General features: G+C 40.6%; 1 protein-coding gene across 6 annotated transcripts in view; it reads right to left on the reverse strand.

The window, feature by feature from the left end:
* Nucleotides 1-26,566, reverse strand: part of TRIO (trio Rho guanine nucleotide exchange factor) — a 258,492-nt gene that overhangs the window by 12,612 nt on the left and 219,314 nt on the right. For 3 of the 6 annotated variants that reach the window (XM_052781427.1, XM_052781440.1, XM_052781431.1), the window contains exons 35-48: nt 22,466-22,758; nt 20,574-20,744; nt 16,484-16,579; nt 14,233-14,381; nt 13,414-13,480; nt 11,862-11,965; nt 11,156-11,225; nt 8,980-9,069; nt 8,264-8,356; nt 7,572-7,622; nt 7,274-7,351; nt 6,233-6,424; nt 5,135-5,312; nt 3,514-4,283 (exon numbers count right to left, since the gene is read on the reverse strand). In XM_052781427.1, the coding sequence (XP_052637387.1) occupies nt 3,514-4,283; nt 5,135-5,312; nt 6,233-6,424; nt 7,274-7,351; nt 7,572-7,622; nt 8,264-8,356; nt 8,980-9,069; nt 11,156-11,225; nt 11,862-11,965; nt 13,414-13,480; nt 14,233-14,381; nt 16,484-16,579; nt 20,574-20,744; nt 22,466-22,758 (2,402 nt within the window). Of the gene's footprint in view, nt 1-3,513; nt 4,284-5,134; nt 5,313-5,335; nt 6,116-6,151; nt 6,425-7,273; nt 7,352-7,571; nt 7,623-8,263; nt 8,357-8,979; nt 9,070-11,155; nt 11,226-11,861; nt 11,966-13,413; nt 13,481-14,232; nt 14,382-16,483; nt 16,580-17,109; nt 17,651-20,573; nt 20,745-22,465; nt 22,759-26,566 lie in introns of those variants that run through there. The other 3 variants (XM_052781449.1, XM_052781457.1, XM_052781465.1) reach the window with 3 other exon arrangements.

Consider the following 26,566-nt stretch of genomic DNA (forward strand, 5'->3'; position numbering starts at 1 on the left):
ATCTCACTTCTAACTGATTAGTGACTACGATAGCTGAGTGTTGTTAGCTGTTTATCATACATTTTCAGCTAGTGTTCATGACTGTTGTTTGTTTCCCCATCGAGCATTTGCAGAAAGCTAATTATGGCTGATCAGGTATACATTAAAAGTCAGACTACACTACAGAACAAAAAGCCTTCTCCTGGCCATGAATCCACTGGTAGTTATTATTTTTTAGAAGCACGATGCATTTTGTCCATTTGCATGCATTTCTCATATGAGGTTTAATAAATGGAAGTGTGATATCGATTATCAGACTATGCAACCTATCCCCTGAAAGAAGTGATTTCCTTCTTGAAACAAGTTAAACCCAAAGTGGATGGCCTATTAATGATGGGGCATGAGGCGTGTATGTGTATGTGCCTGCCTTTTGTCTCTGTTCTTACTTCAGACCGTTTCAGGTCACTATCAGCGAGGGCTCACTATTGCTTAGTGGTAGCCGAGTTGAAGAAGGAAATCAGTACCTAGATGTAGCTGGAGACTACTATCGCTTATATAGCATAACCACATGTTAGCACCACGTATGTGCTAGCAGTGAGCGGAAACCTTGGCGCACAGGATTAAAACAGGGTCACCTTTTTTCTCAAAATGGTCAAATATTTCTCCCCTCAGCGTTGAGGAGATGCAGCGGGGGTCAGAGGACAGCGTGGTACACTGCGAGCCCTGAAAACCACGTTCTCTTCCAATCTGCTAATCGCCGTGAACAAGTGACTCCCCATCTCGGTGCCTGTGCTTCCCCATGAGTGCTTTGGCTGAGAAACCAAGGCATTTGGAAAGGAACAGCCTCAGATTACTCATTCATAGCATGTTCAGCACACTGATGCTTGGGTTTCCAGTGAGTCTGTACGTTTTATTCTAGCTGGACTATTTTATTCAACTGGGTGATTCAAGTCCATTCTGTCTTTTTTCCCCTATTAGGATGATGAAGCAAATGCTACTACCGAGAGAAAGATCTCATCCTGGTTTGTACTTCTACTAAAGGATATTTATGTTAACTCCAGATGCTGTATTTCCAGTGGGAGAACTCATTTTGTCTGGCTGAGAGGACTGTCTGCACGGTCTTTTGTATTAGCAAGCCCTTCCCATGATTCAGGCAAACCGGGAATAGTAGAACCATAAGCCCAGTCTCATTTTCAGTCATTGTTTAAGATTACAACTTGCTAGATTCTTTTAGCTAGGTGAAAACCAACTCTATTCAGAGAAAGCTGCTTTTGTTAACTCCTTCTGTTAGACTTATAGGGGGAGACGAAGGGAAGGCTGAAGGTGTAAAACCAACCTAAGCCCCAAACCTTGCCCCCCCCCCCCCCATTCCTGAACATACTGTTTCTCATCATGCAGCAGAATTTGTATCACTGCAGGACTGACCTTCCTGTAACATAACATTTCTTTTTAATAGTTCAGTCTTGAAGGATCATACTAAACTCTGAATATTTCTTATTTTCAACAAGGACAGATAAATCTGTTGAATAAACAAGTGTCTGGTAACTACTAAGTGACAAACATTCTTGTGAATGTGTTTATATCAGAATTTATTCTCACCACAGAAAGACAGCCTTTTCTTTTGCCTTGCAAGGAAGTAAGTGTTCTTGCACAGTCAATGTTTTTCTACTGCAAGTTCTGCTGGTCATCACTGACCTCAATTATGGGATTAGAGAAGGATTTACAATCAAATTATAAAAAATTCCTCCCATATTTCTGAAATACTAGCAAAACCAATTCCTGTTTCTTCTTCTTAGAAGTCACTTTTCCAAAAGTAACCAACCTTGACCATACGTGTATGTAAATACACACACACAAATGGTTAAATCAAAATAAACCTTGACAACCCATTTTCTCTAGCTGTTGAACGTGGTGTGAAACCCTGCTAAAGTATGGTCTAGAAATGAGGTTATAAATGAAGAATTATGACCCATCTCAATTACCAAACTAAAAGAAACATAGTTGTGAAGCAGAAGGCATGCATTCAGATATTACATTTTACAGTAAGATAAAAACAAGCAGTGGTGTGTGTCTTTGCTGAGACAGTATCAAAATTCAAATGTTTTGAAAAATCAGTGCCATCCTGTCTCTCCCTCTCTCTTTGTTTAATGGAACGACATCAATTAATACTATGCATGTCTTCTCTGCATATAAAAAGTACCACCATCTTGATTCACATACCACACAGTAATTGCAAAATACTCAAATTATCCCAGATATTATATTATCATCACATTTTGCTGGACTGAAGATAAACACAAGACAGAGCTAAACCAAATGAAAATCTGAAGGAGGATCAGGATAAAAATACAATACATGCAAAGCATAATTTTTTCTTCTGAAGCTATTACAAAAGTAAGTGTAAGAACTAAGAAGTCAAGAAAGCTCTGTGTGTTAAACAGTTCTATAAAGAAATGCATGCATTTAAAAAGGGTCCGGCAAGTTAGGTGATTTGCAAAATTGGTATTGCATACTATTTGTGAGAGAATGGAAAAACAAACATTCGTGAACACAACACTTAGTGAGAGAAAAATCAAATGTGAGTTTAAAAAGAAAGGCACCGTAGCCTGCCTACCACATCCATGGCAAGTGCCTGGAAATTTTTGCTTTATATTTGCACATGCCCCTGTGATTGCTGTGTTGCATTTTCCTGGTGGACGTTATTACAGCGAATCTGGATTCTGCTGATACCCCAGCTTTCCGCACAAACACACCAAGTGCATACTAATGGGTTGAATCTCCAGATGCCCTAAACCAGTTCTTCTTACAAAGCAGAAAAGCCAAGTGGAGCCGCTATTTGTTTTGGTTGTAGTAGAAGGAGGATTATTTTAGCTAGGTTTTGTCAGCCTATTTTGAGTGGATTGCAGGAACCTTCCTTGATCAGACACGGGATTAAAAAAGAGAATGTTGTACATCAACTAAGGCTGAAAGGAGAGGGGGGGGAAAAGATAAATTAATAAAAAATAAAAATCAAGCAGCCCAGGGAACGTACTGTAGATGTCTCCACGAAGTTAAACCTCAACAGGACAATGGTGGCGGATTTGTGCGTGAAAGGGAAAAAAGCTCCAAGGCAATCTGCCAAAATCTCGAAGTCAGATTTAAGTGCTGGCCGCAATGCATACCCCAAGGTGCTCTGGCTGCCACGCTTCAGCATGTTAATTATATGCCTTCAAATTAGAGACGAAAAAAGCAAGGAGAGCAAGTTAGTACGTATCAGCCTAGCGATCTATGTTTTCAGCAGAGGCAGAAATTGCATCTAATGTTAGCAGTTGCTTTTGTGTCTGTATACATACCCATCTTTGTATGTATACATACACAGAAAGGTAGACAGTTTTGGTTTTTTTAATGTGCAGAAGATATCCGAACAGTTGATTATTTCAGAGCAGTACAGCACTGGAGAGCCAGAAGTTAGTATGGAGAGTGATGGTAACGCACAGAAAGGGAGCACGGGAAGGTTTTAGAAGAGCTCGCAGGACAGAGGTGCTCCGCTCTTACCCCATTACTCTGGGTGGAGTGAACTGACTGCTCGCTGGTCGAGGAGCATGTGCTCATGCGGTCTGTGTCCTTGCTGTGTGAAGAGTGGCGGTGGACCTGCCGCTGGAGGGAGTCACTGTCCCCAGGGAAAGTGAAGGAGCCAGGGCGGCTGGCGGGGGATGCTGGGATGGAGCTCCAAAAGGAGCCCTTCTGCAGGGGGCTGCTGGGTGGAAAGGTTTCTTTGCCAAAAGGAGAAGGGAAAGTCGTGGAGAGAGGAGAGTTCATTGGTGAGATGGCTCCTGGCCTTGGCTTCCCGAGCGTCAGCGATCCTATGCTGTTTCTCGATCGACTGTCCTCTGAGCTTCCGCGTGAGTCCTTCTGGGCTCCATCAGCTGAGCCAGAAACGTTTCCGGCTGTCTTCCTGGGACTTTCAATAACTTTCATCTTGGGAATCTGCTCAGCTTCTCTCTGAGGACCGTCCGGTTCTGCATTGGGAGGGTGCCTGTCTGGCTGGCTCGGGCCAGTTTCTAAGGAGGAGTTGTAGTGTGGCAGGGAGAGATTGTGAATGGACATACCTGACATCTTGTCTGCCTCTGCTTGGGCCGAGGCTGCAGAGGAGACCAGGACTGGGGAATGGTGTCTGACAGGCTGGGGGATCCGGGATGGCCGGCTACGGCTGGAGCTGGGGATGCCGCTACAGCTGCTGGGGCCGCTGCTGTTACCGCTGCTGCTCCCGCTGCCGCCTCCACCGCTGCTGTGGTTCCTCTGGTACTCGATTGGGGACGTCAAGGCTGCAACGGGAGCGGGAGGGGAGGCGATCAGGGAAGGGAGGGCAGGAAAGGGAACAGGAACAGTTTAAAAAAAAAAGACATGTTTGCTGGCAAAAGGGGAGTGCTGTTCAAATAAGATAAATTCCCTTAGCGATGCTGGTCATGCCGAAGACCTCTAGTCACTTTTCTATATCACACCTTCATGACCTGCTATATGTACCTCTGTTAAAGATGAAAAATCAAACCAGGGAGAAATGTTTTCCTCTAGGATCACACTGTCAGTCAGCAGGCAAGCTGGGAAAAAACAGGTATTACTCTGAATTCTCAGCTCATTGTTCCACCCATTACAACTCTTTAAAAAAAAAAATCTAGACTGAGGCAACAACCGATGGACACAAAAATGTAGCAGGAACCTTCTAGTGTCACAGCAGACACTACCGTCTTCTACGTTTCTCCTGCAGAATCTGAATGCTGTTGCCACCATAAGATGTGACAACAACGGCCACCAAAATAACACAAGCAAAACATATTCTGGATAGATGCTCAAAATTCCACTTCGGTTTAGCCTTTAAAGGCTTGCATTTGCTTAAAAGGGGTACACAAACTCTCCACCTCAACGGATGGTGCCAATCTTGACTCACTCCTACAAAACATTTGGAAAATTTCACCAAGAGAACACCATGTAAATTCAGACTACCACTCTTACGATAAATGCTAGCATCTGTTCTGAAGCAGAAATGCGGCACATATCCCCCAACTGTTCTGTATTAGCTCAGGAAAAAGGAAACTTGCAAAACGTCTCAAAGCCAAGAAACAACAGATGAGAGAGAAGTCGTTCAATTATGAACTTTCAGTGAGAGGAAATAATTTACCATTTAAAAAGTTGCGCTGGTTTTCCAAAATTTGGTTAATTTCGTGGATCCATAACTGGCGGACTCCTGGACTGGCAGAATGCAAAATAAAGGTCTCCGTGACATCGCCCATTCTTGATGTTAGTGCAAATTTACATGGATCGCTGTCCACATTTTCCTCCAGGGAAAGGCAACTCACCTTCATGAAAAAAAAAAAAAAAAAAAGAGAATTTACTTCATGTATTTTATGAGAAACATACCTCTCAAATCTCTTGCTTAGGAGCTCAGAGTCAGATCTTCAAATGATGACCATTCTTTCCTTCAGGAAAATAATACCATGAAATGAAGGATTACAGTAAACTAAGGATTACTGTACACCTTACTGACACACTGTGCCTGAACAATCTCCAGCTGGTCAGTGTCGCCCAATGTTCTCCATCATCCAATGTTCTCCATGGTCCCTCAACTCTCCTTTTGTGTTATTTAAAATGCTGAGCCTGCTATGGAGCTCTACCACAGGTCGTCTGTCCAGCCAGCACTAAACAGGATGCTCAGCTGGCAGGCAGAGCACCGAGGTGAATTAAGGGAAGCCGGGTCCACTCAAAACGCTTCACAGGGAGGGCTGGTGGCCCTAATATCATCAGTTTTTGTTTCAGGGAAAGCTTGAAGTGGAGGTAAACCCTTTGTGTTTGAGGAGGAGCTGACATGTCTAAGAAGGTGGCACTACTTACAAATGTTACCTACACATTTGGACTGATTTCAGCTGAAACTCAAAAGAAGGGATACGTATAGAGTTATTATCCTTATTTGCAATGACTTTGCAATGTGGTGTACCCACAGCACAGAGCTGAAGACTAAACTCTTTGTGAATGCTTGTCCGGCTTTGCACAAGAACACCCGTTTTGGTATGCTTCACGTGGGAAGCGTCAGAGATCCAAAGATTTCTGTTTATCAGAGCAAGCACAAATTCAGTAGGAAGTAATTTCAGGAAATGACTGACACCTCACTGCGCTTTATGGTTGCACATCTAGATGTCACTAGTGACTCCACACTGAATCATAAACTGTTACCTTAGCAGAGTTTGTGCAGGGGACGCAAAGGCTCACACGCAACAGTTACCTTGATGCTGTTTTTAAACAAGAATCCGGGCATGGAGAAACCTTTCTTTTTATCTAGCAGCTCACTGAAAATGACAATCTGCTCAAACAGGAAGACCCGTCTCTCCTTGCAGCGTGGCAGAAGTCCCGTGTCCTGGTCTGTAACCAAGAACGTGTCCTGGAGCAGGAGCTTACCCTGGGCTACGATTTTACCCTAAACACAGAGGCAAGTGGAAACGCATTTAGTGCAGTTCTTCATTTCTTTTCCCAATCAACCTTTCTGAGTACATGTTCGTGCCAAAATAGCTTTGTATATTTCCCAAATTCTGCATGCCGTTGACCATTACGTATTCATTGATCCTCCTATACACAAGACATTCTTGTGCCCTTTCTCAAAAAACAAACATCATCAGGAACCCCCCCCCCCCAAATCCATTCCACCCTTTTCAATTCATACTGCAGTTTAAGGCTTTTAACACTAAGGCTTTCATCTCTCTATTCTCAGTAACTTCCACAGTAACTCGTATATTCTTCCCAAGTCTTCCAGGGTGCCGAAAAGGGGAAGAATTCAAGTTCATACCTGCGTTGCAGAGCAGAAAGGGCTTTACAAGAAGAACATGTGACTATCGCCTGGCTGATGCATACTGCTTCAACAGCCAATTTCTACCCCTTCTAGACTTCACAAAACAAGGGCTACAGTTGCCTCAGGTACTTCACTGACCGTAGCAACTTCTCCTTCTTCTACACTACTGAAGCCAGGCCTGCTTACCTGCTGATAACTGATTACTTCACTATTTTGCAAGTCATTAGTCAATAAGGGAACTGTAATAACACCAGAGCTTCCTAGATTTTGCAGGAGGACTTACCTAGCGTGACTGACACAATGGGTAAAGTTTCCCACGAAAAAGTCCTTGGCAGGGCTAAGACTTGATTTTTCATTTACTGCTTTTTGCACCAGCTAACCATAGTGAGGGAGCACCCTACCTCATTTCTCCCCATGACATTAATGGTTAATTTCTAGAGAACCTGACGAAAACTCTAAGCAAAACTGCAGCCAACTTACATCAAATCCTTGCAGGCGGCCAACATTCATCATGTCATTACACCGTTTTGGTACTATACACATGACCTCTACAGCTCTCTGTTCAAGACAAATAAAAAGTCAAAGCTTTATTTTCCAAATGACTTAGCAGCATAAAATTTTGTTTCACTTGCTATAGTTGCTTTAGAACAGAAATGTGAAAAGTAAACACTTCTAATCACATTCTCAAGAAGATCAGAAAAGGAAAGTGACTCTGTCAAAACAAGAGAAGTTCAGAGTAAAGAGCATTCAAATCACTAAGAGAAAATGTCTCAAGTACCTCTAGCTCTGTTGTGTCAAGATTAGCTTTTTTAGAATATTTGAGGAAGTCCTGAAAAAGGAAAAAAAAACAATATGAGCTCTTTTCTCTTTAATCAGCAGAGAAATCTTAGAAAATCTGAACTTGCTATCCTCTGTCAGAGAATGACAGACTGCAGAAGACACATAGAAAAATTTTCTTTTTAAAGCTTCTTGCTGGGTGCTTTCCCCTTCTTGTTTTTTAAGATTTATTCACTATTTTGATTTAGCTCATACAAGAACATGTATTAAGGCAATGACCTCTGTGATATACAGGGTTGCTCTTCAGTAAACTTTTATGTGATATTAAAATGATTGCAGGTGTAGATGGGAAAGTTGGGATGAGTCCCAACAACTCGTATCACATTTACATCTGAAAACAGTTGGGAGATCCCTCTCCCTTTCATATGACATTGGTACAAATTCTAAACATTTCCATGTCACTGACTTGAGTTCATTTGGTCTTTAACTGTTAAAAGAAAAAGCAAAATTCTGCCCAAGCTCTTTACTGCAATTTTTATAACTATCTCAATATGCTCAGAAAACAATCATATGACACTGCTTACAAATCTGGGTTCTGTTTGGGAGGAGGGTGGAAAAGCATCAGCAATATTTAAAAAAGAAAACATATCCGTTAACACACATATTACATCATTCATCTCAACATCACTTCACCTTTAGTAACAGCTGGTATTTCATAATTCTCTGCACAGGTTTTATTAGCAAGTCTGTGAGCTGAAGTCTGTGGCCCAGGCGTTGCTTTAGATCCTGAGGTTGTAAAACAAACATTTTTCTGTTCATTCAGTTAGAAACAACTTCGTTTTGTTGAGTTAGAAACACAGCAAGATATATCACTATTAATGGCTATCAGAGCAGATATTGGCAGAAGTCAGAGCAGAATCTAATCTTCAGTTAGCAAAAGCTGGAGTCCTTCCCCTGATCTGTATCAGCTTTGTTTCCAAAGTATTCCCCTCTCTGCGCATCTTCCCTATCTTTTTTTGAAAAGATTATATAGTGAAACGTAATTTTTCAATCACAGGCTGTATGTAGACTATTTTTGGCAGTGATCTTTGCTCATCCAAAATTGCCACTTCATATAAAAAGCATTGTTAACTGCCTGGGCTAGGGCTAGTGAGGATGAGACTCTACTGGTAAATTAATATCTTATACCTAAACTTTAGTTTTCTTCCCCTACAGATTAATGCATCTCTAGGAGCCTGTATCAGACTTCAGAAATCAGAACAGAAATGGCAAGAAATTATCATTTAAAACAGTAACAACGATATGTGCTGCCTTTTTTTTGTTTCGTTTTGTTTTGTTCAACAGATCTGATAACGCTTATGATTTGTACACACCCTTCACCTTGCGTATATCCTCTCTCAGGAACTTACCTCAAAAAACGTATCAATGTATTCTGAGACAATGTGCTCAGACTTTGGTTTGTTTTGGCAGTAAACTATGTACATGTGCAACCTTCTCTCCTAGAGGAACAAAGATAGAGAATGATACATCATCATCGAGAAAAAAACCATGCCAGATTGAAATGGAGTATTATTTTTAAGAAGTACAGCTGTTCCAAAGTATGAACTTAAAAAGGTCCTTTGGAGGAAAAGAAGCAGCTACATATGCAGAAATTACAGATCTGAAAACACATTTATTTGGGAATGTCACGATGATTTAAGAAAGGCAACATAAGTAAAAAAATTGCCACAGTTATAAATACTCCTGAACAACAGGTGTTTAGAGATGATAGCTCAGCCCGTCCCACAACAAAATTAACTATGAAAATGGTAATCTTTTTCTTTTAGCAAGAGCAATGGATGGAGCCTTTGAAATGTCATTCTTTTTTATTTAGTTTTAATAGTCTGATTATTATTCTGGTATATTAGAATAATGACCTCCTCCTGTTTAGCTGTACAGAGTAGTTAGGAGAAACCTCTCAAGTCTTCTCTTTAGTATTAGCTGTCCTATTGCAGTTTGAGTGGGGACATAGGTGATGTAGCCTGGAGATGGTGGTGCTAGTATTTTTTAACTCTGATTCTGTATTTTGTGCATGTGCTTTAAACACCAAGGCAACAAAGAAAAAAGAGAGCGAGCACAACTTCAGCCTTTAAGATTCATTCTTGATTACTGACCTTGCTGGTTAAGAAACACAGACATACCATATGTGTCTATTACCTACTCCAAAATCCTTCTTATCATTTTGCTAGGATCAGTCTGCCATTAGAGGCTTTGCTGCTCAGAGGCTTATGGAGTACTGACCAGTGAAGACAAATGGAAAGCAAAAAAGGAAGAATAAGATGGAGATTGAAAAGGACACAGAACATGATTAAGAGCTGGAACTGAATCGTCATGTTCTAGCTGATAGTCAGGGTTTTGCTAGAGGATGTTGTGAGAGCATCACAGCTTGCCTTTCCATCTGGAATAGTAAGGGTGCCTTTCAAAGACAACTCAGTCACAAATACACCAGGAGAAAGTAAAACAGCGATCAGAAACAGGGAGAGTTACTTCCTCCAAGTTTCCCATTTTACCAGTGCCAGAACTCTCCCCTCTCCCCATGCCTTTTTTTTAAAAAAAAAAAAAAAATCCCTCAGAAATGAAACAGCTCATTCCTCCTCATTAGTCCAGGAATTAGTTCTGGCTTCCAGTGTTGCTGTTCCATTAATGTTTGGTTCTGTGCTCTTTTGCTACCCTGGTATTGACTTCAAACACAGACCACAGGGAAAATCTGAAACCCATTAAATCTGCTTTAATCCAGTCTGTCTTCAGTCTTTGCACACTTGTGCAAACAATCATATTTAGCAGGCAAGTTTCCCTTCTGCTGTCTTGTGTGATTTGGAGTGCCTTGAGATGTCATCTCAAACAGATATTAAATTGTATTTCTACACAAAGAGACACCAAAATGATTGATTAGTGGCATGTCTGATGTGTCCTGAATTTTGATATCTAGTTTCTAGATAACTAGTTTATCCTATTTCTTTCCGAAGTATTATAATATCCACATGTATCACATGGTCATTCCTTTTAATAAACAAGTGACGAGTGGAAAACCAGGGACTTGTATAAAGCTATAAAGGGTACTGTGTTGGACTAAAATGAAACATCTTGAATTTCTGGCACTCTCAATTCCTTCCTCAAGTGAAGAGGGAGGATTCTCAACCACTACTGTGATTCTCAGAAGGGGAAAGGATTCAGAATGCACTGAAACTGGAAAGAAGAATGAGCCTCTTTCCTATTTTTGTTTCCTATGTTCCATGGTACTGCATGGATATCTGGGATTAGAAGGCAGGTGTCAAATGAAATGACAATTGCCTTGCACAGAACTGGAGCTGAATTGAGAAATGGGACCCTCATTCATATTTCCTCTCCACAGAAAGATACTGGGGACAAAAACTAGAGCATTTAGTCTATTTATAAGCTCTTATAAGCTATCTCTCCACCTCTTACAGTGATGAATATTTTACAACACTTTCTTAACCGTGTTGTACCGTAGATAAATCCTTAATAATCAAACATGTTGGTCAGTAGCAGCAATAGGGGTTTGCCAACGAAGATGTTTGCACTTACATGCTTGACAAACAGAGATCCCAGCTTTTCTGGATCTTCAAGGCACTTCTCCAACTCTCCTAAAAAGAAGCTGAACATAAACAGAATAAGTACTTTTTTCTGATAGCACACACTATAGCAACAGGTAATTGCAAGGCAAAATGGTCTTACTGCAAGGTCCACTTTGTGTCCCCTATCAGCAGCTTTGGATATTAATGTATGTCCAAAATGACACTGTTAACAGTGTAATATTTTAATATAGATCTCCAAAAGGACACACTGAATCCATGCCAAGATGAAAAAATACTGGTGTTCATCAATAAAATTCTTTAATTTCATATACTGATTGAAACTTTTCCCCTTCCTAGTCTGAATGCCTGAGGTGCTCATACTGCCATGCTAACCCCTAACAAATTCTTTAGACTGAATTCTTAGAGAAAACATTTTTGAAAACAAAGCCTCAAATGATGTACAAACTTCTGTACATAATACTATCCATACTACAGGTTCTCAGTTGAAGCACTTGCTATATATAAGCATCCTTGTTTAAAGCAAATCTTCATACCAACATTTGTAAGCTGAATCTACAGTATCTACAACTCAAAGCACAAGACCAACTGTATTCACCTTGTATCTGAATATTTGAGAAAAAAAAAAATTTCTTAAAGTCAGTCTGGTATTTTTTAGGTAGAATTGTTCAGCAGATGCCTTTCAAGTTAATACATACTCTCTGTGCCAGTCGTAAATCTGGTGAATGTTTCCAAATACAATCTTGTCTTTGCCTTTCATGTCATCAGGTACGCCATCTTCCTTCATAAGTGCCATATAACCCTGCAAGAGTCCAAGGAAATTCACTGTGAACGTTTTAACTTAAAAAAAGTGAGTTCTTTTTTAAACCCCCTTTTCCCAGAAGCTGTCCAAATTGCCCATGACAACAGCTTGCTTGGGACACAAAACCAAACCAAAAACCTGCTGCGTAACATAGCATAACATAGAGCATAGACACAAAATATCACAAATTGGCTTGAGGCTGCCTACACGACACTGCCCAGTGCTAGAAAGATGAATTCACTCTAGCTAATTTAGACTATGTGAACAGACTCAAAGCGTAGAGGAAACTTCTACAGCCCTTTATTGCCTGAAGCAGCCGCAATGCTTTGCCAGGTAGGGCTGTTACCAAGCACACGTCAGTGCCGCTGAACTGGCTTCTGTGCTCGTTTGCTCGGTGTTTCTTATTTGAGCCATCCACACTAACCCTACACCAACGTGCGCTGAGGAAGAAAGCAGCTGCACTGCACATGGGACTGCGCTGCATGGACTACTACTTGCGGTATGAGCAAACCGAACGCCAAAAAACCTGAACATCAATTCTACCAGCAAGCATTCTGGCTGCAGTACATTCCTTTTACATTTTCTCATAGTCCCATCTTCTCTTCTTTGGTGTATAGATAGTTGTCTCACTGTGCAATTCTATCGTATAGTTAGAGCTGGGAGTGTTTTTAAATTTTGTAATATTCACGCAACTCTATTCCTTCTGTTTTTTCCTAATACTTCTATTTCTAATTAGCTAGGTGTGGTTTTAGTTTGCAAAGTTTATGTTTTGATGTCTAGTGTTTTCACCAGGAATTACCTGTTCATAGCCTTCCAAGGCACCCTTTAAACACTGTAAAAAGGCCACCACAATGCCAATCTTTATTTCCCTCCCTCCTTTTAAAACAGAGTTTAAGAATTGACTCTTGTTAGGCAGAAATTCACTGTCATGCTCATTTTCTCTACTCTTCCAAATGCATTTTGTTGGCAGCTGAAGACTGAAGGGAGATGCGTGCTGTTACCTCATTTTGCAGAAGAGGAAACTAGGAAGTCTAAGAGAAGCCTAGCAGACGGAGAGGAAGCAAGTCTTTCAAATCCAGGATAGTTGCTCTATATGCTGAGCGACAATGCTTTTTTTAATTTAGTTGTGCTAAATAAAACCAACTAGTCTCAGATACCATTAGGCCAGAGGTAGTGATCTTAAAAAATGACAGAGCTACACTCCTCACAAGAACAGTAAGGTGGCACACAGTAACAGAAATAAAGAAGGCGGTAAGATTTGATGCAATTTTTCTAATATGTTAAAAGCCTGCAGGAGGGAAAACTCAGGATGCAAACATTCACATTTTCAGTTTCTTCCTGTGTTTTGTTTTGAAAAAAATTGTGAGGTTCAAGCTACACAGCTGGTCAGTACCATAGTTAAAAAAAAAAAAAAAAAAAAAAATCAAGAGAATGAAAAAACATCATACCTCAACTACATAGCCCAGATCTCGTACATAATCTCGCTCTGTCTCCACTAATTCCTGTAAGACATAGCTACAATGGAAAGAAAATGGTGAACACATATTTCATTAAAAAATGAAACCGATTCTTAAAGAGGATTAATGGCATACAACTTTTTACACATTTGCAGTCACATATGTTTGATAAGCGGAGTTGCATAATTAATGTGAATTAATGCACATTCTTTCTAAACAAGATGCTGCTTTGACTTTGGAACTGGAGCAGGCTTGCTTCTGTTTATCTGAAGTCAGATGTTTTCTTACATGTGTCATTAAAATTAAACATTTAACTAGTGTTTAAAATAAAATGCTATTATGTCTCTGGTCTGGAGGCTGTTAAGTATACAAACTGCTATTTCTACCCACAGATTTAAGTAGTTTTGAAACCAGGCATGTTTTTGTTCTACCATGGTAACATTTTACTACTACATAAAGAACTTCAGAGTGCGGTGGAACAGAACAAGGGGAATGACCAGTTTTTTGAAACCTAAGAGCCCTCTGAACATTTAAAGATCAGCATCTTCCTGAATAACTGAGACTGACATGTGACAGAAGTCAAACACAGGTATGACTAAAATTAAAAATCACAGGAAATTGAAACTGCCACTAATGTTTGAGAAAAAAATTTTTCTTTGCATAATGTGACTACATGCTTGCCACCTAACACAAGTCCTCCCCCTTTCAGACTAACAGCTTCTGCTGCCAGTTCAAAATGGACATTTTTTTTAAACATTTCATTTCTCTCTTCAAAACACTGTAAAAAATGGAGTGAAAATATGGTCTTACTGTCGTCTTTTTAAGGAGCTGGATTTCCTTTCTTCCATCTCATCTATGGGTGATGAGGAGGAGAGAAGGGAGTTGTCCGAAGGGTTGAAGGATGGACTGCTGCTGTCACCTTGATCTACCAACAAGGAACTTGGACGGTCCTCCAGGGCCTGAGAAGGTGTTCAAGACAGACAGCAACAATGATTTATTTCCCCTTTATCCACAAGACACATTTACATCCAGCTGTACATGGGAACCTATGGGAGATCAATTATTGCATTGTATCTTGGCAAAGGAGGTCTCAAGCTTCCAGGAAAGCAGCCAAAAACTTGGCTTTCCAGGACAGAGAACCTAACCTTAAAGAAGCACATTTGAGATAAGTCAGTCTTTTCTTCTCAGGAAAGGAAATCAGTTCGTTTGAGCAGCAAGGGCTAAAAGTCAGACTATGCTGCTCAGGATGTAACTACTTCTATAGTGGAAGCTACACAGATGTTTGCTTATTGTCAGGGATCAAATTATATTTGTCACACTTCAGTTCTGGCATACGCAAGTTACTTTCAACAATACATAGGACATCTTTAAAAGAGATTCTTTGGGTGTTACATTTTTTAACACAACAGAAGTGGCATTCTTTGTCAGACATTTTGTTTATTGTATTAACTAACCAAAATACTGACTCATTGAAGAAAATAATGACTTCTACACTGTCAATGTTGCTTTTGAGCTTCATGACAGTTTGGATCCTAGGAAAGAGTCCCTGTCTCTTCTGCCAGATATACCGTCTCCCTTGCATGGGCTCCACAGGCTTCTGTTTGTATAAAAGATGGAGAAATAACACGAACAAGCTTCTATGAAATATTTATTGGACTTCTTTAATTCAAGTCCATAATCTTGGATCAAGCTACAGTTATGTATCACATTTTCCTTGCATGTGATACAGCCTTTAATGCAAGACACATTTACTTCACCAGGGTGGGGTTCAGCTGCAATCTTTTTTCTTTCCCTACAAAAAGTCAAAAACCCAATAATGATACGACTGGCCCAAAAACCCAGGGAAGCTGACCCTTGGCTAAAATTGTAAAATGAGAACATCTCCACCAGGGACTATATCCATGGATCATGAAGTTATATGCACTGCTAGGCTGCCTGAAAGACACATTGACTATCAAACCTTCCATTTACAAAAGCCTGTGTTGAATTTTCCCATAGATTACTTCTTATTCACACTTCTGGTGCAAAAGAAGTAAAAAGCAAAGTTAATAATCTAACAGAGTGCAGTAATTCTTTCATTCAGTAACATTCAGTGAAGTGTAAGTCTTTCTGAATGAGGAAATATAAAATAGAAATTAAAATTTCTCATTCTAGAATTCAAAGCTGCTTAAATTTAGAACAAACATGGGAAATATCAACCTCTGGTAACATGGGGCTGCCATGCTGCGATTCTCTAGTTTTCACAGTGACACTTCTGCTAAGCCCAGCAGGGTCTATACTGCAAAAGCCAGACTTAAAGGTTTTGAGGGAATCACAGAATTGCTGAGACACCTCTTGAGACCATATAGTCCAATCTCCCTGCTCAAACAGGGTCAGCTAGAGCCGTGTTTCCAGGACTGGGTCAAGCTGGGTTTTGAATACGAAGGAGGGCCTCCCTGGAATTATCCATACACCCTATTCTTTGGCAATGAGCATCTTCAGAAACACAGAAACTTTAAAACACAAAAACTGAAAAAGCTGACACAAATTCCTCCTACTTAATTTGTTAGCAAACACTAAAAAGCAAGAAAGGAGGCACTAACATGCAAAACAGTCATTTTACTCTCTTACTTATTTCTTCACTATCACATTGCCTAAAGAGCAGCTAGATAGCATGAATGTTTCTGTGTGAGGGCTATCTGCTTTACTGTTGAACCTCGCAAGATTTGCTATAAATTTTGTTTCAGGGATTCTTCTCATAAAGATCTGTCGGGCTAAGAACCTGGGTCTTTGCATTCCTTTTACTAACAGGACATTTTCTTTTTACTAATAAGACATACATTTTCTGCCGCCTCCTCTCCCTCTTATTTATTGCTTTTTGCTTCTCTACATAGCCATTTACCTATTCAGTAAGTGCTTTTACTTACTGTGTACAAAACGACCCATACACCAACCCAGAAAGTGACTTTTGAAACTGGCATCAAGTTTTACAAGTCAAACGCATATAGCTTTTCTTTGAATAGCAAGCCAGGACTTGAAAACACAACTTCTTTAAACACATGCATCTGCCAGTCAGCCTCACCATTTTACTTTTGACGAGCTCTTCAATTGCACTGACTAATTCTGCAGCACTAGGTGTCTCGGAGCTGGTCGGCCGCACCAATAATCGAGAAGATGTCTGTGCAATGACACAAAGGAAGGAGAATCCCAGAGTTAGGCTGGTTCTTGCTCAAGGATCAAGAGACTTCCTTCACTTCTCTATCAGACAAAGGTACCCGACAATAACTGTCAGTGTATAGAACACTGAGATCATCCCTTCCAACTTGGGCAACTGGAATTGGAAATTTTAAGTAACCCCCCAGAAGTTAAATGCTGGGATAAAAATTCCTGTTCCTACATGCGACAGAAGTCAAGGAGATATCCTTCATCTTGCTGATTACGGTAATGCTTGACAAATAGCTATAAAAATCGCCTGAGCCGACCCAATGGACAACAAACAGTTTGTTAACGTATTTTATTGCTGGTTAAACAAAGCAACAACTGCAGAACAGTAACAGGAACCAAGAAGACTTGAAATAAAGGAGGAAGCATCATTAAGCTAAGAAAAAATACGCCAGTAACTCAGGGGCATTTACTTTTCTAAAGGAGCTGGGGTATATTGCCCAGATTCAGAGGGGAAATTGAGCTCACCATTCCTTGGGCCATCCATTTTCCCCAATGGTATGTGTAGAGCACAGAAGATCTCTGGCCTCATAAGCTATAAAATGCCAGTTTATAGATACAACTGAAGGTAAAAGGTGTTCACAGTAAAGGATTCTGGGAGAGGGCCATTAAATTCAGCCTCAGTAATTTGCAAACAGAGTTGTTTGCATATTACATTTATCATTAAATAACTGGAAAGTGGAAACAGGGTGTAATATGAACCTTACTTCATATTATGAACAGCACAGTGGACATCAGGTAGCACAGGGTAAGCTGTCCCGCAAATATTTCCAACAAAATGGACAAAGAAATGGCACGTATAATGACTTAACACAAGAGGTTCTGCTCAAATCAAGCATGGGTTTAACAAGGCTCCCCATATGTCAATGCAAAAAAAGAATATACAGATTTTAGGTCGTTTGCCTTGTATTCGCCTTATTCGGAAAGGAAAACAGGGGTTGGGTAAGCAAAGGAAATACAGACAACTTTAAATGGAAAGATACGGGAACTGGGCCAAAGCAGAGACAGAACACAAGTCAACATAAAGCTGCATCAGAGTTTACAAAAAGAGAAAACAAAAAGCAAAAATAATTAGTTTCATATTAACATAACTGATCTTGAAACTTTAATACTGCTTATCCAAAAATTAAATGCAAACAACTTGTAAACTGCCATCAAATGCAAATCCATGAAGTGTGCAATGATTCTACTGAACAGAAGAATGCACACTGTGCAGATGAGCTCTTAGGGGAGAAAATGGTTGTGTTATTTAGTGATATCAGACAAATCAGCATGGCCTAGCGCATGACGTTCGCATGCGCACCAAAAACTGAGCAATCCCACAGCTAACGTGCCTTTTAGGCAATCGTACGCTCCTGACACCTGACTGTTGACCAGGTTTTCCAAAGCTGTGCTTGTATGCGGGTTTTCACTTTGGATGCGGAGCTCAGCTTAGCCTTACAAAACACTGGCAGTGTTGGAATCAGACTCCGGTCAAGGTCCCTTCTCTCCGTTATTGCTCTATGGGAGTATATGGGGTGTGACTGTTGGAAAAACTTCAGAACTGGTTGGTTTCCAGTTCGTGTGGTTGTATCGCATATTATCTGAAAAAGAAGGAGCTGCACAGATGAAGTCTGCTTGCTGACCTTCCCGATGATGTACTCTGGGAGCAGAATACATCCCTCGCCCAGAAAACAAGGAAAGGTGGAGGAAGCAACCGAGCACGCGTGGGTGTGAGATGCTGCTGGAGCCCACAGAGGGCTGGGGAGGGAGGGAGAAACCCAGCAAGCAAGGAGTTTCCAGCACGGAGTGTAGACCAGGAGCCCTGGAGAGGAAGACATGCTTGCAGTGAGGCACGGATGAAAGCCAAGCCTCTGAGGTCACGGAAAGGAGGAGACATTCCTTGGGATCCAGAGGAGCTGAGCAACCCCAGAAACCACCAAGTGTGGCAGGAATGTGAAGGAGGACTCCACCCAGAAGGCAGACAACCGGGAATTTTTGGCAAGCCTTTTATTAATCAGTAACTCCATCAATAGAGCCAACTGACTTCTGCTGGGTAAAACTTTGCTCTGGCTTCTCACTTCTGCATTCCAATAAGGCGTTTGCTTTAGGTACTGGAAACTGGTGGTATGTCTTGGTGTGTGGACTTCAGGGAGGCACACGCAACCTCCCAGGCTGCCACACAAAGGGACGTTTTTGCCTCCCACCATGCAGTAGGACAGATATTGCACAAAAACAACGCACCACTGAAGAATCACTATTTAGACGTTTTGAAAAATTATGGCATAATATTAACTTTACCGAATTTTAACTTCTCGGGAGTCTTCTCTAGAATGTCATCTAAGCTACTTTACAAACTGTCCAACATGTTTTTACTGCAGTGGGTGCATGTTCACCTCTTAAGAAGTGAAAGTAAAATTTATGGGGGATTGAAAGCTACTCAAACCTCTTACTCTGCTGTGGTAAGGGTCTGACTTTGCACCAGAAATACAGAAGTGAGCAGACACTAACTTATAAGCATATCCCTTCACATAACTCTTCTTGCTGTGTAAAGAGAACTATATAAGCAAAATCCATTCTTCCCTGATGAACTTTTTATAAGACTTGCATATCAAGTTTTTATATCACTGAAGGGACATGCAAATATGGCAGCTTATCAGCAGGAACTTTAACATATTTTCACCAACATTATTCTTATTCTATTTCTAAGCCTCAAACTGAGATTATTATTTTCTAGCAACAAAATATTGTCTCAGGTCTAAAGGTTGGCCTAGTTTTGCTTGTTTTGTTTCAGGAATATTTCCCAATATATTAACTCCCCAACTCATATATTATACTTTTTCAATTCAGAAAACACGTAGGAATTAAATACACATAGAGCATGGGAGCCAGCGATTTTGATCCTGCAAATGATAGCTTCAGGGATGAACGAGATCCCCACTGAAAGGCAGTGTTTTTAAAAGGAAGAAAAAAACCCCATAAATAAATAAGTTCAGGCAAAGTTATCAGTAACATTTGCATCACTGAGAACAGTGAGTAATCAGCTACAAAATCCACTAACAATATTCAGTGCTATAGATTACGGGAAGAAAACAGTAATGTGCATATTTGCTGCACAAGTCCAGACTGTTTCCATTCTAAAAACCTCAATCTCCAGGCTTGATACTTGTCCCCTAAATGTTTGATCCAGGCTGAAAATTGAACTAAACGCTCTCAAGGTATGAACATTGTAACATTAAAGAAGAATGGATAATATGCAAGTAAGATCTCCTTCATGCAGTTACCATCTACATGCAGAATTTCATCACTGATGTAAAATTCTTACCCTGAACTTTAACATGCTTTTGTTTGTAAAAAGCAGCTGGATTATTACCCTTATTTGGATATTAACTTCTTAGTAGACATTTTTCTTGGGCACCCCCCCCCCCCCCCCCAAAAAAAAAAGAAAAAAAACCACCTTAGAGTTGATGTGAACAGCTCCTTCTGCTAAGGCATGTACATAGAAATTTTTTTCCCCTAAACTGAGGCTATCCAAAATAGTAGGGCTTAGTGAACAGCCTGTGATCTAAAAAGGGTATGTATAACTGTTAATTTCTCCAGATAAACTTTACGTGCATGTAGTATTTTAACCTTAGTACCCAAAGGTATGATTATAAAACACTTACGTTCTAATCACTAAATAAGGCATCAGTCAAACAGATGTAAATAGGCCTGCAAACACACAAAGCTGCCCTTTTCCACATTTAAAGGGCTAGTAGAAAAATTTCTGCACTTGTGCTTTCAAAATAGAGAAGCATTTAACTCTGTCCACAGAAAACCCTTTTAATGTTGTCTAAAGTGCCATAGTGACCGCTTCTGTCTACCATAAAGCTGTATTATGTACATTGCAGAGACTTTTGGAGACAGAAGAAAGGTTTGTGCAAAGAGAGGTTCTCTCAACACGTGAAGCCTTCCCCGCTTTCTCCTCCTACCTTGTCATCCTGCGAGTCGGGCTGGAGAAGACTGTGTTGCTGAATTGCCATCGGAGGAGGAAGCGGTACAGCATCCGCTCCCTCTTCGCCTTCCTCCTCTCCGCAGCTCTGCATGCCTGAAGAGGATGACTTGGAGAGAGTGCCACTGCTCAGCCCCTCGTTCCGACCTCTCTGTAAATAAAATCAAGACATTCAAGCTCTGTTAACCTTCAACAGCATGAAGCTTGTTCCCACAAGCTTGTCTTAAACAAGTCTGTTCTGTAGATTCACCTCTCTCCCAACAAGTCAAGATGATCCTACAAACAGAGTGCAACTCCTCAACAGAGGGCGAAAAAAGCAGATGCCAAAGATAGTTTGCAGTGTTTGGTAAAAGCAGATGGATTGAGATACCGAGAGCAAGATGTTCAGCTTGAAATTTACTACAGGGAAGTGTTACCAAAGCCACGCTTGCTTTCCAAGTTCAGTTCTATAAAGAGCCACATTCCTCTAACTTAGAAACTCAAGAACTTTGTATCTAAAGTATCAACCCTCATAGCAAAACTTGTAAAGGATATTAAAAAAACCCTATTACAACATGAAGTAGTTTGTCAGTTATCCCCTTAAAGTAGTGAGAGCAGACTGCTTGTATAATTTTTACAGTTGTGTTGAAAGACAGTCCTTCCAATCACACAAGGAACTATGATTTCAATTAGCTAAAGTTTAACGTAACTGATCTCACAGGATAATTTAACTATCTTAAACGGAAGACAGCATAGATGGTTATTGTTTTTTCCTGACTTTAAGGCACTGGCCTTAGGTTTTCCCTCACTCACAGAACTGCAGAGTAACAGATACTTCCAAAACAATGCTACAATTGCATCATGGAGGGTCTTTTTCTACAGCCTGACATTCAAGGACAGAGGCCAATATTCCTTCCCAAACCACATCTCCCAATTCACCATGCTGCCAAGGCTCTAGTCTTTTCTTTCCCTACATTTACTGTATAACTTCACTGATGTTCCAAAGCTTGCAGCAAAATATGTTGGGAGCAAGAAAAAAACCCAAAACAACTAAATAACTAATTGGGCATCGGAGACCACTTTTCTGTACGATAACTACCAAAACCGCTAGTCAGATTCAAGCCTGGTAAAAGGGAATAACTGTACAGCATGCAAGTGGCTGTGCCCTTGGAGCAGTAAGATGCCATTCATTTCAGCCTGAACCACAGGTTTGTAACAGAAAAGAATTTGGCTCTGTCTGCACCTAACTGGAGGGAGGCTTTGCTCATACGTGAGTTCCAGACTCAAAAGGACGGGCACGTTTGTGGGAGGAAGGGAAACCTTCAGTTGATGTCCTTGGTGGCAAAATCTGGAACGGTTCACCATTTCCTTCCCTCCAGTGAAAACTGCCATGTTTACTATTTGACCGATGGTAACTACCTTTTGACTCGAAGGGCCAGTAATTTTTCTGCCCTCTAACTCTTGCTCGAGGTATAAATACAGCTTTAAGCAGTTAAGCAGCTCTCCCCGTATTCTCCCTGACCCATCAACAAGGAAAGGAAAGGAAATACAAAAGGACCTGATTATTCCCAGAACATGAAGACCCTTTACTCACAAAGCTGCTTTCCTGAGTGGGATAAGAGAGCAAAGCCAAAGAACAACTTTTTACCCTCTCATTTCTCTTTTTCGACCTGAGATCCTTCCCCACAGAGCTTTACTAACACTCTCAGTGCAGAATTGCCCAACCTGTGCCTGGCACAGTACTTACGCAGAGCACAGCAGTCATCGAGAATGAGCACATGGCACATGCCCCTTTGCTCAACTGCTGGACAGAGGAGACAACGTTCACCTGACGACATTTAGTTCTTTGCAAAACATAAAAACAAGTCTCGGGAAGCTGCCCTGAACACCCACCTCTTCAATAGTTTCATCTTGTGGAGTCGCTGCACTATCATCAGAGTCCTTCTGAGAGCCTGCATCGGCACTTTTACGAACCTCTCTGCTCTTCTTATGCTTGTGGGCCAGTTTTTTGACGTGCCCATCTGCTTTTCCACTGCTAAGACGCCTCACAGGACTGGTAAGCCATTTTCTCAAGGTGTTGCCGGGGCGCTTGGGGCCCGGGGAGCTCTGGGCACCGATCATGTGGGGCTGAAGTGATGTTACCGAAGCAGGAGGACTGGCATCATTGCTGGAGACCGAAAGGGAGTCTGGAAAAAGAACGAGGGGAGCATTTTAAAGCTGAACCACTGGTAAGCGAGAAACAAGGCAAATGACATACGTAGTAACGGGTATCAGGTTGGATACATGGATGAATTGAGCAGATTATTTTGAAGTAACCTGGCCTTTAACGACACCACAACTATCGGTGTTCATGCTGCATGTGGCCACCCACACATAAGCAGCATTTATATGTTTACAACAGTCAAGCTTCATTAAGTCGCTCCTGCCTCAATTATAATTCATACTTACCACTGCCGATACTTATTTGATAGTGTATTATACCTTCCATATGTCATCTAACTTTATGGAAGGATACGCTTGTTTTATCTTTTAATGTATACTGCTTTGAGCATGGACACGAAGAGTAAAAATAATTGCCTCAATGAGATAAGGAAATTATTTTTCAAACACCAAATTTTATTACAAATGCTCCAGTTACTTTCATTATTTATTTATTTCCCCTACCCTTGGGAAAAGGGGAGGAAGAATCCAGAAAATGGCTAAATGTGTGTCTTTTGCTTAAATCTTCTCAGCGTTTTGGCTGTTGTTTTGTTTTTTTTAAAAAGGCACAGAACATCAACGTTTAAAAGCCCATTTGCTCAAATCTCAGGATCAGCAGTACTTCTCAGCATGACAATGCCTTAAGTTCTGTAGTCAAACAAAGGACACACTTTTCTCAAGCCATCGTTATATGTGCATGAGGTCAATACTACTTTCCCACCAAGGCTCCTGTCACTTGAACTGGACCATATGCTTATGATAAACACCCACTGGTTAGCTATTGTGAGACTGCATTTCTTTTTTCCCCATGCAGCACGATGCTTTTCCCCCCAGCAATTGTCTTTTCCTAAAACCATACTTTTTTCTGGGACACATTCTCTTAACACCACTCCTATGAATATTATCTATCACGAGGGTATTAACAAGCCTCTCCTAGGTTGTCAAATGAGGGTTTTTTTTTTTTCCCCTGTGTGTACACTTTAGTAGATAGATAGTTTATATAAGGATGACATAAATAATGTTTTGTTGAATGTTTTTACTGCTGGGAATTAAATGCAGCGCTTGTGTTCCTTCTTGAGGCTAGACACAGATGTTCAGGTCACCTCTTCTGGCAGCTCTTCCCTAAGAGGTGTATTGCCAGTCTGACCAGAGGTAGTTTGAATTTTGTAGAATAATATGGTCACACTGATGTAGCAATACACTTCACTGTAAACACCCAAATGCCTTGGATCTACACACAAGTATGTGAGCCTGCTCTGTTTCCATAGAGTATTAAGTGCAAATCATGGCTTTGAACCGAGATAAGGAAAGAGACATAAAATGGGAATATAGTAAGTTAGGACTTTTTATTTTTCCTTCACTGTTAAGCTGTTCCAAGAAGGGCATCCTTTCCTTGGGATCCAAAATTGTGATCGATCTGGCTGTTTGTCAAGATTTTTTTCTGTTCTAATAAAACCCAAATGGCATGTGACCATTAACACGCATCAGCTCTGATGCCAAGAACTCCTGTAGCTTATACTGTACGAACACATACATAATAATTGCTATTAACCACCACTTTCATCATGTTTCCATAAAGCAGAAGATGAACAAACTTTGCAAAGCATACTTTCAGTCCAACAAGCTAGTTGCTAACACTTTAAAGCAAGTCACCCAGAATCAGGATTCATCTACGGAATTATCTTCTAGCCACAGCTGTAGCTGTGCTGTGCGTGGGTAAGGAGACTTCCTATGATGCCATTAACCTGGTTTCAAGGCTTTAAGTTACAGGTACTACCAAAAAGCAGATGCAGAGTTACACTAGTCAGGTTTGTCTCTAAATCTTGGGATAGCAGTGCTACAGAATTACCACATTATTTTCTTGTTGAAGCAGGAAACATAAGGAAGAAATTAATTATCTATAACAATGGTTTTCAACTTGTAATCTGAGTATCCCTCAAGGCCCCTGGATTACTGCTTAAGGGTCCTCAGCACATACATAAGAAAAGCAAGCCTACTAGCCATCAGCATCCACATCACAACAGATTTTTTACTTTATTTAAACAAAACAAAACAAAACAAAAAAGGCCTGCTTGTTAGAAAAATTCCAAACAAAACTCGCAACCATCTGCAAGCTCTCCACAGGAATCCAAACAATCTCCTATTAAACCTCTGTAAGAAGTTAGTTTGACTGCTTTGTCACCAAACTCAACTTTACCTTTGTTGTATTATGCATCTTTCAATCAGATGCCTTGTTTCAGAAATCCTAGCAAATGTCAGCTGATGGGTATTTCAATAAATAACTTTCTGCCACTCTGCTAGTGGAAGACAGAAGAGGAGAAAACAGTGCTGGTGTTCTTGTAAATAAGTTTCTTAAAGCACAAACTAAATGCTTTGTTTTCAAGACTCCTGAGCTTGAAGAGGTCATAATCACTCAGCCAAGTTTTTCTTTTCATTTATACGTATTTTTCCTCCCAATGATGGTCCATACAAGTTCCTTCCATACAAATAAAACAGACCACATTCATTTGTTTATTTAAAACAACAACAACAAAAAAAGCAATTAAGCCTTCGCAGAAGTTCACCATGTACTGTTTTGTATTTTTGTATCTGTTGCATTTCTTTCTTTTACCCTTGCTCCTTTCTAAGAAAAAGGCAGTGTGGTGGTGCAGTAACTGATTGCGTAAGATTTACTTTTACATAAACATGCCTACGCCAAAGCATGTAACACACCTGCAGTTAATAAACCCATTTTTCTTTTTATAAAACCTGCGCTCCACCTCCTCAAATTCTCACCCATCCTTTTGACAATCAACACTTACCAACTACCGAATTTCTTGTAAAACCAAGTGGTACAACGCAGAGCCCCTGAAACTGTGGGAGACGAGTATTTTTGTCAGACTGCACTTATGCTGTACCACTCCTACTCTTAACCCAAGTTGCCCAAGAGTTTGTGGGCAGGAGGGAAGAGAGCAGGAATACGTACACTCTGCTCAAGAGGAGAGGATCCAAGAGACAAAACAACGTTAGCCAGCCATGTTTCACAGCACATACTTTAGCTGTATCCTCCCACACAGCATTAGTTTTCATTTGGCATGCAGCATGTAACTGCTTCTCATCTTCGCTTCTGCATGATTTAACATGAAGTACTTACTGAAGTATTATTAGGGCTTCAGAGAATCATAAAAGTGGACAAAGTGTAAGTAGTACACCAAAATGATAGCATTGTTCCACTTTGCTCTTTAAAGCATGAAAGCACTGGGGGAGAAGGAAAAGCTTAAAATGAATAAAAATACTGCATTGCCATAAAAGCATCAGCTTAAATATAAAATTTTATTAAAAAAGGTGTTTAAAAAAAACCCAAACAACCCCAAAAACGTTTAACATCACCAGTGTTAACCTGAACAGAATACCAATCCACTAGCCTCTTCAGAGGTCAGACCTGATTTCTCGTCCCTCCTTAAATCTGCACAAAACATCCGTACAGCCTCATCGGTCAATGTTAATACTCACTACAAATATTCCATGCCAGTATTTTCCCAGTGAGACCCTTTACCGCCCATTTTCCCATCCCATCCCAGCTGACAAGAGTCCAGATTCTCCAATTCTTACTCCCATCCGCCTCCTCAGGAGACCAGTCATGAAAAAACCTAGGTGCTCAAGTTCCTATATTTATGTAGAGGCATTTCCAGCTCTAAGCATTAGGGAATATCAATATCCAATACAGGCATTTTCAAGAGCACAGAAAGGCCTTTCACCTTCTCTATGAGAACAGCCACACGGTTGTGTCTTATTTCCCCCTGCCCCATCACTATA

The sequence above is a fragment of the Harpia harpyja genome, chromosome 1 (assembly GCF_026419915.1).
Source record: "Harpia harpyja isolate bHarHar1 chromosome 1, bHarHar1 primary haplotype, whole genome shotgun sequence".
In the NCBI taxonomy this organism is placed as follows: Eukaryota; Metazoa; Chordata; class Aves; order Accipitriformes; family Accipitridae; genus Harpia; species Harpia harpyja.